Source organism: Drosophila santomea, chromosome 3R (genome assembly GCF_016746245.2).
Source record: "Drosophila santomea strain STO CAGO 1482 chromosome 3R, Prin_Dsan_1.1, whole genome shotgun sequence".
Taxonomy (NCBI): domain Eukaryota; kingdom Metazoa; phylum Arthropoda; class Insecta; order Diptera; family Drosophilidae; genus Drosophila; species Drosophila santomea.
In genome coordinates, this window is record NC_053019.2 from 21229925 (window position 1) to 21243906 (window position 13982).

Here is a 13982-nt window from a genome sequence, read left to right on the forward strand (position 1 = left end):
CGTATTGAGTTCGGCAAAAAGATTTCCTCTCACTCACGCAGAATACGCGAAAACCCTTCTTTTCATGTTTTCCCACCGCTTTCCTCGGTTTTTCCTTCCTTTTTATCCCCCATTTTTTTTTTTTAACTGCCTGACGACTTTTGTTCTGGCTACCTCTCACCCAGTCGCCACTTTGGATTTGTTTGCATTGAAAAGGAAATTGTAGAAATTCGCCTTTGTTTGCTTAATAAAATATAATTTTTTCCGCTCTAAAACTTGGGTAACTTGAAGAATGGGATGGCAACACTCCAACCTTCTGCTTTTCCAGCTCCTCACGCTGTTTTGCGTTCTGCTCTGCTCGCAGGGTATTTGTAAAAAATAAATAAAATGGCATTAATTTGTTAGGGAACCCGAGAAGGGGTAAAAAAAAAAGAGGAAAAGGATGGTGGTGGGCGTGGTAACTTTCATTTGGCATACTCGCGGCAGCATAAAAAATCGCTTCGACAGAGAAAATATGCAAAATTCCTTCCATTGAAGTTGGCTTGGTATAAAAACGCTTTTCATTTTCCCCAACACATTTTGTCGTCTCAAATGTTTGCAATTGCCTCCGGCAAATGCGAATCCGTATCCGGATGTGGAGGATGGGGATGGGGATGGGGATGGAAATGGGGATTCCCGGGTTCTGGCCAATGGGTTAACCACTTTTACATTTAATAAAGATTTTAAGTAACTTAAAATTGTTTTGCTTGTCTTTGTCTTTGGCTTCGCCTCGGACTCTTGTGTTTTTTTTCGATTTGAATTTTAATTAACATTTCCAGGAAATATGAGAGTGACCCACCTTCCCTTTTAAGTTCGTGGTATCTGGTATTTGCTGTTTGCTCAAAAAAGAGGACAGAAATGGTCGAGTTATTGCCTTAATTATGAATTGGTCTAAAAGGATGTGGCAAAAGGATTACTGGTTTTTTCTGCATTTCATTTGGTAATTGGATAAGTATGCCATTTAATGAAGTCAGTAGCGCAACAAAGATAATTTTTCTAATGAGGAATAATCACGAACCATTATAAGCACAAATTCCGAGAATTTTTCACTTCTCCAAGTTGGGAGAACCTATAGATTCTATAGCTGCAACTGACTCGATTTGCTGTCCCTGGTTTCTTTTTGGTTTATTTTTAAATTCTAAATTCCATCAAGGGAGTGGGAGTACAGGGTTTTGCACTCAGCACTTTGACAACACTTTCCCAGATTTATTTATGGAACTGCACGCCACTGTCTCGAGAATGCAGCTGCTGCATCTGCACTTGTTTCAGCTATAACTTGGGTTTTATTTTAGGACTCAGTTTGTGAAATCACGGCACAGAGCGCCACTTACCTCCACAGGAAGAAGGCCATGATGATTAGGATAATGCCGAAGCAGCTGAAGATGATGCCCACCAAAACGGCCAGGTTGTAGTCATTATGCGACTGCCGCAGCAGCGGTTGCAGTTTCTCGCAGTTCGGTTGCAGTTGAATCTGTTTGCAGAAAAGAAGAAAATTTATTTGAAAAAAAGGGGTAGTTTTTTATAACCAGCACATTAAGTATTGGAATCAATAACTCCAAATTGGCAAACTTCATTTCCAATGAAAGGCACTGGCATATAAAGCATACTATCAATTGCATCATCCGAAAAACAAAGCTAAAATGTTGACAACATTTGTGTTATGTTTACTCGTATGAAGCGAATGCGTTACAAATGTGTGTGTGCCTCAGTTATCATCATACTGGAAATGTATTTTTTTTGTTGATTTTCCGCTGGCTTTTGTTTGTTTTTCGCGCACTCTTTATTTGCGCTTGTTTATTTCCGCATTTTGCATACGATTTTTGCTGCCACCCGAAGAAGAAAGGATTTAAATGAGCGCCATTTCGCGGGTAGGTGGGGCACTTTTTGTGTGCGCCGAGCGGAAAATGGCAGCGGGCCATGTAAATGCGGCCAAAAGGTGCAGGCCACTTGAAATTCAGGCGGGCCAACAACAACAATGGCAATGAATTATGAATGAGTGGGAGGTAGAACGGTGGGGAGGAGCGAAGGTAGCTAGAACCACGAAAAATATTGCTGCATACTTATGAGGGCGTGGGCCCCGCCCAGTTGACCCCCCACCCCCACCCTCTGGCCAGAAACTTGAGGTCAACTAAATTGTTATATTTCTGCCACAACTTTGGATTATATTTTATGCATGCAACAAAGTTTGCGGCTTGTGTGTGTGCGTCTGCGTTTGTGTGGAATGTCATTAAGGATGTTGTTATGACAGCTTGAAATGTCAATAAACGCAGGTGCACAGGAAAAAGCCTTCCTTGTTTTTCAAAGGAGATGGTTTTACCACTACATGTTCAGCGAAAAATCTACATCTTTTAACTATTTCTTTCTGCAATTGTTCACAGTTCTGAATGTGAAATGTTGGTTAGAATGCCTTTAAGAGCTTTATTTAAGCAGCCACATTGTTATTTCATACATAAAATAATCGAATTACAAATGGAGTTCGTCGTTTTGACATTTCGCATAATTTCTTGTAGTGCAGACCATGTTAAAGTGGTGACGATACTCATTGTTGTACGAAGTCCATTAAATGCGTCTAAGATTCACATTACGCATACGCCCCGGGGTCCGTTCGGCAAGAACTCAATAATGCAAAGAAACAAAATAGAAAGGCGCATAAAAAGGTAAAGTTACATGAGCAGTACAGCAACATACTCGGAATATTTTGCCCAGGAAAATTTGGAATTTTCGCAACAAAATAAGTTTTCTGTAACACCTACTCCGCAAAATAGAAGCAGCCTGCTTCCTTTTTGGACATGTAATCTGATATGGAAACTGACAACGGCGAGGCTGCCAACTTTATGGCGTGCCACGCCCACTGCCTCGCATCTCCACCCACCGCCCCTGCCACCGTTGCGGCCCGCCCCAAAAGAAAATGCCAAGTTTTTCCGCCATGTGGCAGGTGTTGGTTCGCTCTGCGGATTGCACTTGATATCTTCATGCGCTACTTACAATCCTTGACTCCGAGAATTTGCCCAGCACAATTTTCTTTGGATTTATGACACTGAACGTTGCCGCTGCCACTTTGACCTCGTAGTACGAGTTGGTTGTTAGGTTTTGAAGAATCATCTGCAAGGGAATAAACAAGAGATGTAGTGTTAGTATCCTGTTTTAATGCAAATATAAATTCCAACTTTAAATATAAAAAGACTTAAGGAAATATTATTTTAATACGAATCGTCAGAAAAAGCCTGGCTTTTAAATATTTTTTTGTTTTCATACATTCAAATACTTCTTATAATAATTAAGCTGCTTTCCATTTTCTAGCACTTTGACATTTGACTGCTCAAAATTCCTCCAGTTAATAAAAACGCGTCATCAAATTTCTTAAATGTATACTACTCTTTGTTTAACTAATTTAGTTTATCCAAACAAGAATTTTCCCTCGCGTATGTGGAACATTTCTAATTTAGTTTCCGTTTAACTTCGAATTCTGTCTCCTTGATACGGAAAAGCTAAATATTTGGCATTCATATTCGCAAACTAACAATGAAAAACAAAGGTAAAATTATTGCCATTTCTGTTGTTTAGTTGTTCAACAGCAAGCTTGTTTGCCGCTGCAGAATATTTCAATTACAAAAATATTTTTAACTGTCCAAAAACAAAAGTCGGGCGACAGAGGAGCCACAAAAAAAGGGGATTCTAAAGGGGGGAGAAAAAACAGGACCAAACAAGGATCCAACTAGTTTTCAGATATGGAAAAAGTCAGCTATGTGTATGATAACATTTTATTGTTGCGAAATTTGTTTGCCTCGCCACATTTCCCTCGACAAACTTTTTATTTTTATTTATTTACTTTTGACGTGTTTTATTTTTTGTGCCATCCATTTCAGGCGCTAAATAAAAAGGGAAGACGCAGCACAAAGGCGGACAGGAAAAACAACATAAATTTAATTTATTTTCGCAGGTGGGCGGATTTCAATGGGTGTGTGTGTGCATGTTGCATTTTTTTCATGTGGAATTTGTATAAAATATTTACAGGTACCGTGGCAGGTGGGTTTTATTCTATGCCGTTTGTTGTTTGCTGCATAAAAATGCAATTATTACTGCTGCTCCCCCTTTTTTTTTTGTTAGCCCGCCCGAATATCTGTCTGTATTAGGCCGTTTATCATAGAACTTTTCGCTTTTTATGGGCCGCAGACCGGGCCAAATGGCCGCGATAAGCCGACTCGATTGACATATCGTAGGGTGGACAACAAACAACAAATGTTGCCCACTTGGCAGGCCAACTAAAATGTTGGCTAACAGCGCGGGAAACTCTTTTATTTTCGTCGAATCTTGCGGATGACATATTAGTGCCAGACTCCAAAGGGACTAATTCACTTACATTTATTTTGGTACTCTATACAGAAATATTTCGTGCAAGCTCTTGTGTTTTTAAAGTAGAAAAGTTATCTTTTGGAAATACTAATCTAAAGTTTAAACTTATTGTTTAAGGTTCGAAATTAGTTAAGCATCGTTTTGTATTGTTTTTTTTTTTTTTGGAATTTAGTACTTACGGCAGTTTCTAGTTCCTTCGCCGAGGCATTAATCCTTATATCCCGATGCGTATCCTGGCCAGCCAAACGCGTTTTGATGATGTAAAAGTCGATGGTGTTGTAGAACTCGTAGGGTCGTCGCCACCGAATGGTGATCGACTCCTGGGAGTGGCAAGTGAGGTTCACAATCGCCGGAGCACTGGGTCCTCCCACATCCGTTCGCTGGGCAATCTGGTCGGAGGGTTCGCCCTCGTTCTTGGTGGTGAATGCCTTAACTATCACACGGTAGTCGGTGTAGGGTCCTGAAAAAAGTGATTACATATAGCAATACAGGATATAAAACTACTATCTATGGGAGTGGAAAATCAAAAGTAATTATTTAAGAACATGCATTCCGTAAGCCTTTAATTTGCCTGATTTTCAGTCCAGTGCATTTGGATGCGACAGTTGAGGCATTTATTGGTCGCAAATACGTCCAGGGAATGTCAGTTGTTTTTCCGCGAGTATGTGGAGCACCTGCCACCTGACACCTTAAATTGAGCGGTGGCCACCTTTTCGCTGCTCATTATGAGATGCGTCGCCGCATGTCACTGGATGCTGGGGAAGGGGAAGGGGAAGGGGAAGGCTGGATGGCGGGATGGCGGTTGCTGTGCGGCTTTATAATTAAATTTTACTCAGCGAAAATGCATGGGACAGGGGAAACAATAACAATGAATTGATTTTTCATGGCGAGGAAAAACAAAAAGCAAAGAAGAGGGATCGCTTCAAGCGGCGCTGTCAGCTTAAATTGGATTTAATTAACAAGAGAAACTGCTGACATCTACTTGGATTAAATTTGGAAATAATTAAACGTTGCCATGGCGACCCAGCATGCCGCAAAAAGGAGGCTCCTTTGCCCAGGAATTTGCAAGCAGAAGTTAGCATGTGCATCCTGCATCCTGCATCCTGCATCCGAAGTCGTGTAATTAAATTAAACAATGTGGCTGCATGAGAATGTGGAATGCGGTGCATAACTTTGTAGCAAGTTAATTGCATGGGGGCGCCTAAAAACCTCCAAAAACCACGGCACTTTTCCACCAGGAGCCTCCTAAGTAGCTTCTTCTGATGCGGCATATCCTGCGGATGTATTCTCCGTCCCAAGAAGACTGAACTCACGCCTTAATCAGGAAAATTAGCCGACTTTGTGGTGTTCAAGTTATAAGCGTCAAAAGTTGTTGGCAAACAGAAAGTGGCAAGCGAGCACTTGCAACTATTTAATTACAAAGCAGCTGGCAAACAATTTGGCTGGAGCCTCAATTATGGCTAATAATAGGTCCTCTGGCAGGTTCAAGGAGTTCCCATTTTCCATTTCCAATTCGCGGCGTGGGCGGTCCGGAAAAGTATGCTGGGCTTTTCACAACGTGGGCGTTCGACTGCTTACAGTTTAATGTCGAGTTCGCAACTTGACGGGGGTCACCAATCGGCGAGGACAACTTGAAATCCATTTGATCGACCAGGACTTTCGAGAACTTATCGAGCGAATAAATTAAAAGTTTCAAAACCTTTTACCCTACGTTCGCTAAATGAACCCCAAATAAAATAATACAGTGACCGAAAACGTAGTTAAACTTACGTAAATTCTGCAGCTCAAAGTGAATGAGTGTTTCGACCGAATTGCGAGAGTTCTTCACGATTTCCACGCCAGTTTGATTGTCGTGGATGTGGAACACATGGTAGCCGGCGATGGCTCCGTTCTGATTCTTTGGCGGATGCCAGGACATCGTGATGCTGTTGGCCGACACATCCAAGATGGTTAGATTCTGCGGCTTGCTTGGCACTGCAAATGAGAGTAAATAAAGTGCGGGGATGAGTACAAAAGTCGAAAGTTAAATTTGCCCATGTTCTTAGGCCATGTTGCATATGCTCCGGCTTAGAACCACAAAGTTAAACAAACTGGAGTGGTGGAGTATTTTTTAAGGGTGGGTGTAGAACACAAGATACCCTCTTTGATATTTCAGTTTTGAACATGGTCTCTTAAAAATCTTAAAATTAAAGCATAAAAATCATTGAGAATATGTTTTTAGATTTTAAATATTTAAAATGCTTATACATATATTCCATGAAGAGTATATATATTTACATTATTTTCGTATCACACAACTTTCGAATGTACCCTTGATTTGTATAATTTACGACCATAAAAGATGATTCCCAACTCATGAGTTATCAAAGTCGTCGCAGCTGTTTAATGTATAAAAAGTCCGCCTGCAAACCCAGCAACTTTGTCAAAAGTAATCCCGAATTTGTAAACAAAATATGTTGGCATACTTAGCGGTGTCTGCGCATAGAAAATGGCAAGCCAAATGACAATGCATAAATAATTTATTTAATAAAGAAAAAAACGGGAGCAGGCAAAACAAAATCGTAAAAAGAGCAGGAAGCCGAGCAATCGAATGAAGAAAAGTAAAATAAATTGAAATGAATATTTTGCAGCAGCAGATAAAACAATTTATATTCAAATGGCAGGCGATCCATGTGTGTGTTTGCCTGTATGTGTGCTGTGAATGTGTGTGTGTGTGTGTTTGTGTGCAAGGGAGAGGGAGGGGAGAGAAAAAATTATATATTCAATTACGAGGGGTAAAAGAAGAAAAGAATTGGCGCAAGTAAAGCGCATCGTAATCGAAGCGCATAAAGAAACGGAAATGCGATTGCTAGCAATTTATTATGGCCTGCACTTGCCAGTGGGGTAACACACACAGATACACACATATACACACATATACACGCCCATACAGGCACACACAGATACACAGATGGTGGCTTATAATCCAGCAAACCGGCGGATGCAAAAGCCCTGGCAATAATTTCATTTGCAAGCCAAAGGACAACACTCGACCATGTGTGACAGCCAAAGGGTTCTTGTACGTGTGTGCGTGTGAGTGTGTTGCGGGGGTCCTTGCCTTTGTGTGTGTGCAAGTGGCAAAAAGCACTAAATGGTAATTTATTTTACTAATACAACAAAAGCCCGGCCAACGAGCAAAAACGCTCTGCAATCAAAAGAACAAATGAGTGACCCGAGGGCGGGACCAGCAACGGTAACGGGCACTTGACCCTACTCCGCCCGAGACTTTTGCCATGCAAATGCGATAAAGCTTAGCCAAACACACACCCCAAGTGGCCTGGTGCACTGAGCGAAAATCGAAGGTCTTAAGTTAACTCAAAACGATTCCTTTGAAGTTATTACACATAGGGTTTTACCATTGCTTATTAAGAAGTCCAAAGGTATGACACCATATATTGCTTGTGTACTTATACTTAAAGTAATATACCTAATAAAGAAAATGTATCATTTCTCTCTGTGCAAACCAGCAAGAAAAAGAGAAGCCCACACATGAACAGTTGGCTGGGCAGAATAAACAGTCGCTGTCGATGTATAGAAATTTATACAATTCAATAAATGGCATTTCTACTTTCTTTGCCTTTGCCTTTGCCTTTCACTTCCATTTCCCCCGCCCGTTTCACTCCAATTTCTTCTTGTACTTCATCCTTGGCCTGTGCCCCTGCAATTGCAAACGGAAATGGAAATGGGAAATGGACAGGCAGCTGCTGCATCTGCAAAAAGGGAAAGGAAAAAGCCAATTTATAGACTCGAACTCGAACTATGAAGGCGAACGACTCACTTGAGGACCGATGGCGCAAAAGGAGTGGGGAGCTTGTATTAAAATCAATTAAGCAACAAAGTGCTCCACACACACATACATCCACACACACACTCACTCGCTCAGCGATAAATGTCCTTGCAGCAGCGGGAAAATGGGAAAAGGGGAGAGAAAAGTTAATAGGTTTGCAACTCGCAGAAGACAGCTGGCCAGCTCCTCACCTCCTCGACAGGTGACTATATGGGCACTCGAAGCTCCTGATTGGTTTTTGTTTGGCAAATAAAACATAAATAATTGAGACCCAGGAAAAACCGCTTTGATATGCTCTATCAATCAATCAAAATGGCTGTATTTCTGTATTTTTGACACAATCAATTGTAATTAATAGCAATTAAATTTCCCTACAGACTGCAGACTCCATTCCATTCCTTTCTAGAAATTCGCTTCCTTAGTCCTTTAGTTTGGCTCAAGGAACTCGTGCAACGTTTGACATGTCTGGGCAAATTAAAAGAAAACAATAGATGCGCCTTACCCACTATTTGCTCAGCCATCGCGCCGGAAGTAACCAAGTGTGAAAAAGCAAAGGAAAATCCGGAAAGGAAAGCTAAATTCTGGGAAAACTAAGGGGGTGCTGTGCTCACTCAAAAGCGCGCGTGATTATTTTCACAAAGGCAAAGGCAGGAAGTAGAAAAAATATAACTAGGAAAATGTAGTCGGAGGTGGGAAATCGCTGGGAAAACGCGTGTGGTGGCTGGAAAAACCAATACCGACGACGTGCTCAAGTTGTTAAAAACTCCAAACAAAAGCAGGCAGAAGCTCGAGGACTTCAAGGTGTTTTTGTGTGTGTGTGTGTGTGTGAGGAGCAAATAGCATTAAGTTGTCTGAGCCTCGAAAAAAACTCATATATATACAGCAACAAATGGCTCCAAGAGCAAGAAGCAGCAACAGAAGAAGGTGGAGAAAACAGGAGGGAAAACTAAGGCTCGAACATGAAGATATATAAAAACAAGTTAAGAGTGGGGCCCCATTGTTGTTGGCCATATGCCTTATTTAGTTGTTGCTCCTCGTGCCTCATTGTTGTTGCCCAACTTTACGAGCGACGAGCTGCTTTACAGATTTGGCCAGACGTAAAAACTAAACAAAGGCGACGGCCGGAGAGTAAATAAGAGCGAGCGAGCAAACAAACAAACAATTAGAGAATAAACACAATCACACACAAACACACACACGCGAAACAAAAATAAAGGCAAAAAACTCAGGTGACTGCCTTTCAAATGGCGTCAAAGGGTCCACCGCCCCGAGAATTCGCACAAAGGCGCAAAAATTATGCGAAATAAAGCCCAAAAACGAAAAGGATGCAAGAAAAAAAATAAAAAAGGCAGCGACAGCGACAACAAGCTGTGAAAAAATAAAAATGCTGCAAAGTTTTGTCCCCCAAAGCTTTGATGGCCAAGAGCAAACAGTGAATGGACCAAAAGGATCCGGCACTTAGCGGAAGTAACGTGGCGGCCATTTTGAATGCACATATGTATGTGGGCGTCTGTGCGTGAGTGTGTGTGTGTGTGCGCGGGAGATCCTTTGAGAATTTTGATTGCATGAGAAACGGGCTGAAAACTGACTTTAAAGTGAAGAAATATCTGGCAAGAGACTTGCTCACTCATGATGTCTTTGCTTTCCTACCAAAATGTCCTTCAACTATTTCGATTCCTTCCAAATTTCCCCGAAAAGTCCGTTGAACTCGGGTGATGTGGTCGATTATAAGCCGTTGTTCAAACATGCATTTGGATCAAATTGCTGTAATTTGCGTAATGGCAAGTCTTCGGACAGGAATTTAGCCATAATGCCGCTGGCCCTATTTAAGCTCAAAGCACTGTCAAATGCACAAAGAAAGGGCAAAAACACAACTGACACACTTCAAATGGCCCACACACACACACACTTACATTCGAACTGACTCTGACAAATGGGCAAACGACACAGAGTATTTGTTTCAAAGTGATTCTGCCACTCGGCTTGTCAGTTGAAATCTACCGATCGCCCTTTGCTTTGCCTTTTTTATGCCGAACTCTAATGTCCTCTAATTTGCAACATTTGAAAACCTTTGACATGTGTCTTGTTTGGGTCAAAGCCAGAGAACTCGTGCGTTGCCCCAAAGGGTTGATATTTGAAAAGGTTTATAGTCATGGTGAAAAATAGAAACCGGAAATAGAAATTGTGTTGCAAATTGCTTATTATTAGTTAATTCAGCTAATAAAAACCTTTAATAGAATTTGACATTGCTTCTTTCAACTTTTTCATCTTTTATGATAAACCTGGAGTTCTGGCCCAACTTTAAGCCGATCTTTAACCGGGTCCCTCGGGATACGTTGGCTAATTAAGGGCGCCTGTCTGGTCCGGAGTCACGGTTCTGCTGATGGCTGCATTTGCCTGTGCTCCATGGTCTCCTCCGTGGCCAAGAGCGAAGCGATAAGGCTAACACGATGGCGACGGCTTTGTGTGGCATGTGTGTGTGTGCGCAAAAGGTTATCGGCAGGAAGTTGCACATGGAAGCACCATCACCTCGGGCTCGCCACACCACATCCTCCACCTCAGCTCCATCCATATTCACATACACCATTCTCAGCCACAGCCACATCCACATGGGCAGACCCAACCTTCCGGCCGGAGTTCGCTTGTTTTTCGATGCTTGAGACACGGAAACTGTTTTGGGCTCCGTTCGCCGGCACAAAAACAGGCATCAATGTCACGTTCAAAGTGTCGAGTTGTTGCACTAACAAGGTGTTTATGATTTAAAGCGCCGCTCAGCCGGGAGCTGGGGTTTTTGGCAGACAAAAGGCCTCCATGACAAGTGACTTGGAGTGCTGGCGAAAGCAGGGAAAATGCCAGCACACACACATGCAAGTCGAGCTGTGAGTTTTCCTCTCGAATGTCATTTTTCGTAGGCGTTTCGGTCAGAGGGGGTTGATTTTATACTCCGTTTCTTTTTTTTTTTTTGTATCCATATCCATCCATCTGGATGGGCGGCGGGTGGAAGAAAAATTGACATGTTGAAGTGCAGTTAGGCGGAAGTTGTCGCCGAGGCAACATTTTTCTATCTACCTCCCACCGCCCATCGCTCAGCTAGCCAGAAGTGGAGTGGGCGTGTCTAAATGCGGGTTGGCACGTGGTTGGTCTATAAAAAGGCGAGAATTTTCCTAGAAAAAAGGGCTTATCTATGTTCTTGATTTTGATTTCGTTTTTTTTTTCCAGCTTTGTTTGTAGTTGCGACAGAGGCCATCTATCAAAATGTTTTCGTTTACTGAATGAGGGTATTACTCCGTTGCCAAGTGTGTTTGGGGATAAAGGAGACTTGTTTTTAGAAACACTTCAAAACGTCATATTTTTGTTTAAGCTTGCTAGATTCAGAAATCTCTTTCAATTAAATCCCACCAATGACGAAAATGTAATCTCAAAATGCTGGTTTTAGCCAGGGAATGTTCATGTATCAAGATACTCATGTTTTTCATTGTAAATTGTCTTTTTTCGATAGCAAATGAATGTAAGAGTATTTAAGCCACATAAAAAACTTCCTTATCAGCGCGCACATTTTATTAATTTTTTCTGCTGTTTTCCAACGAAGGTCCTTATGGGACTACATAAATTAGCGCCAACCGATAAGTAGGCAGCATATTTGTGTGCATATCTGGCTGTTTTTCCTCCACACGTGGGAGTGCAAAACCGCAGAGGAAAAACGCCAGTGACAGGTCGTGAAAAGCGCAACTCAAAGTGAATCAACTGCTGCCATTGTTCACCACCACTCCGCACGAGGAATAAAAAGTCCTTGGGAAGTCTAGTCAGCTGGCTTATCATTGCTGAGTCGTGCCAACGGCGCCTTGAGCACGATTCACGCCTTTCGGTTGTGCAACAAAAGTCCTGAAAGTCCTCGAGAGCGTGTGTTTGAGCCATGTTGCAAATTAAAATCAAGACAGCGGCAAAGCCAGCCAAATGATTGATGGCTGTTTTCCAGGGAAGAATGTAAGTAAGTAGCAGGAGCAGGAGCAGAAGCAGAAGCTGTGGCTGGTGGCAAAAAGTTCAATGATTTATGCTTTTCAGTTGGGCCAAATTTGCTGGCTACTAAATGATTGTTTTCATTCTCGCAGAGAAGCCAGCTCGACTACTTTGCACTTTTAATGTATTTTTTGACAAGTCATGTTCATAACTCAGTGTCCTGTGAAATTTCCACGGGTCGATGGAGAGAAAGTTTCCACTGGATCTGGGATAAAGTTCAAAATCAAAGTTTTCTCAGCTCCACTCGGTTTTACGTAGTTATTTTCGTTAAGAATTTTTGTTTTTCCTCTCTATATTTATTCTTCCTTTTTTTTTCGGCTTTTCCGCAGAGACGCAAATCATTTGTCAAAATACGAGAGTACGCAGCAAAGTTGCTGCCTGTTTGCCGTTGACAAGCCGAAAGTTGTGCCAATTTGTATTAGAAACTTTCAAACCCTGCGCCTGCGACATGTCCGACTTTGGACTTTGAGTGCGGCTATATAGTATGATATATATATATATAGATATGTATGTGCTGCATGGTACACAGATCATGGACAGGGGCCAGTTTATGTGGCAAGCACTTTGCTAGAAGTTCGAGCTGCGACTGGAATATTTAAGTTCAAATTGTTTGCGTTGCGGTTTCAGCTGTGTACTGGCACACACTATTCTCCTTACCAAACCCCTAAAGCTTACATTTAAATGCTATAAAACTTCATTCAGCCAGTTCATTTCCATTAATTGCATCTGTTTCGCGACATTTTTCGCCTATCAAAACTGTTCGCCAGCAGTTGTTTGTCAAAATGCCGGCAGTATTCAGTTTGCGCAAACTGCAAGTATCTGACAGATATTACTCGCACACCCACTTGACAACGGATTGGGGCACTTGCAAGCCCCTTCCTTCATAAATTCCAATTTCAAGCCTCTGCAGAAGTGGGTACTTGGCCCGTTTTCACAGGGAAATGCGTTCCGTGGGTGGGCGGCTCTCACTTGATGAACTGCACTTTTCATCGGGGCCACGGAACCGAAAGTGTTACTCCAAATTGTGACAGCTCTCAGCTGCGCCTCGGAAGTGAAAATGAATTTACGGAAAATTAACTCTCGACAGCCGACGAAATATATGGTGGAAGCAGCAGGAGCCTGCCTCTGGCACTTGGCTGCACCAAAGTTCGGGCCGAACAATTAATTAAGCTAATGACTCGGTGGGAATTTCACAGCAGGGCGGTCCGAAAAATGATTTGTGAAAATCTCGATTCAGCAGGTTTATTAATTAAAGTGTTTCGCATCGGAATGAGTTAACAAAACTTAGCTGAAACGCGGTTAATACAGCATTACACAACTTGGCACTTCTTATCAATTGATTGCTTTGTTAATTGCGGCGATCAGAAGTTCAATTATTTAAATTTTCCAGCCCTTTCCGTTTATCGATTAGAGCACAGGCACAGATACTTTATATATCCTATACATTCGCTTAAAAGTAATTTCTGGGGGAAAAAAAAACTAATGAATTCGTTTGACTGAAATAGTAATTACTGGCGAGCAGCGAAGCATTCCAATGAGTATCGTCGTTGGCCGGCAATTTATATAAAATTTATTTAATTTTCGCTCTGCTGGCACAACACGTTTTCAGCTGAGCAATTTGACTGGACAAGCTAATTGGCTGTTAGCTGTTATTTTCATAGTTTAAAAATTGGTGGGGCTGTGATTGCATTTTAAATCAATGTTTTATGGCACGCTTTGATTTACGTTGTTTAGCGGTTTTTAACTAAAACACTTCACGGCTTGCAAT

The 13982-nt window shown here is 41.8% G+C and overlaps 2 protein-coding genes across 10 annotated transcripts in view; one reads left to right on the plus strand and one right to left on the minus strand.

Moving 5' to 3' along the window:
- The window catches only part of LOC120452046 (uncharacterized protein C2orf42 homolog), a 138672-nt gene that overhangs the window by 11778 nt on the left and 112912 nt on the right, over positions 1-13982 (plus strand). The window contains exon 5 of one of the 5 annotated variants that reach the window (XM_039636107.1): positions 3885-3903. The exons of the other annotated variants lie outside the window; for them this stretch is intronic. The gene's annotated coding sequence lies outside the window, so the exon portion shown is untranslated. Of the gene's footprint in view, positions 1-3884; positions 3904-13982 lie in introns of those variants that run through there. 5 annotated transcript variants of the gene reach the window in all.
- LOC120452045 (tyrosine-protein phosphatase 99A) overlaps positions 1-13982 on the minus strand; it is a 103272-nt gene that overhangs the window by 7941 nt on the left and 81349 nt on the right. For 3 of the 5 annotated variants that reach the window (XM_039636100.2, XM_039636098.2, XM_039636099.1), the window contains 4 exons: positions 6142-6345; positions 4551-4831; positions 3004-3120; positions 1350-1489 (listed from right to left, as the gene is read on the minus strand). In XM_039636100.2, the coding sequence (XP_039492034.1) occupies positions 1350-1489; positions 3004-3120; positions 4551-4831; positions 6142-6345 (742 nt within the window). Of the gene's footprint in view, positions 1-1349; positions 1490-2485; positions 2525-3003; positions 3121-4550; positions 4832-6141; positions 6346-8699; positions 8734-13982 lie in introns of those variants that run through there. The other 2 variants (XM_039636101.1, XM_044006335.1) reach the window with 2 other exon arrangements.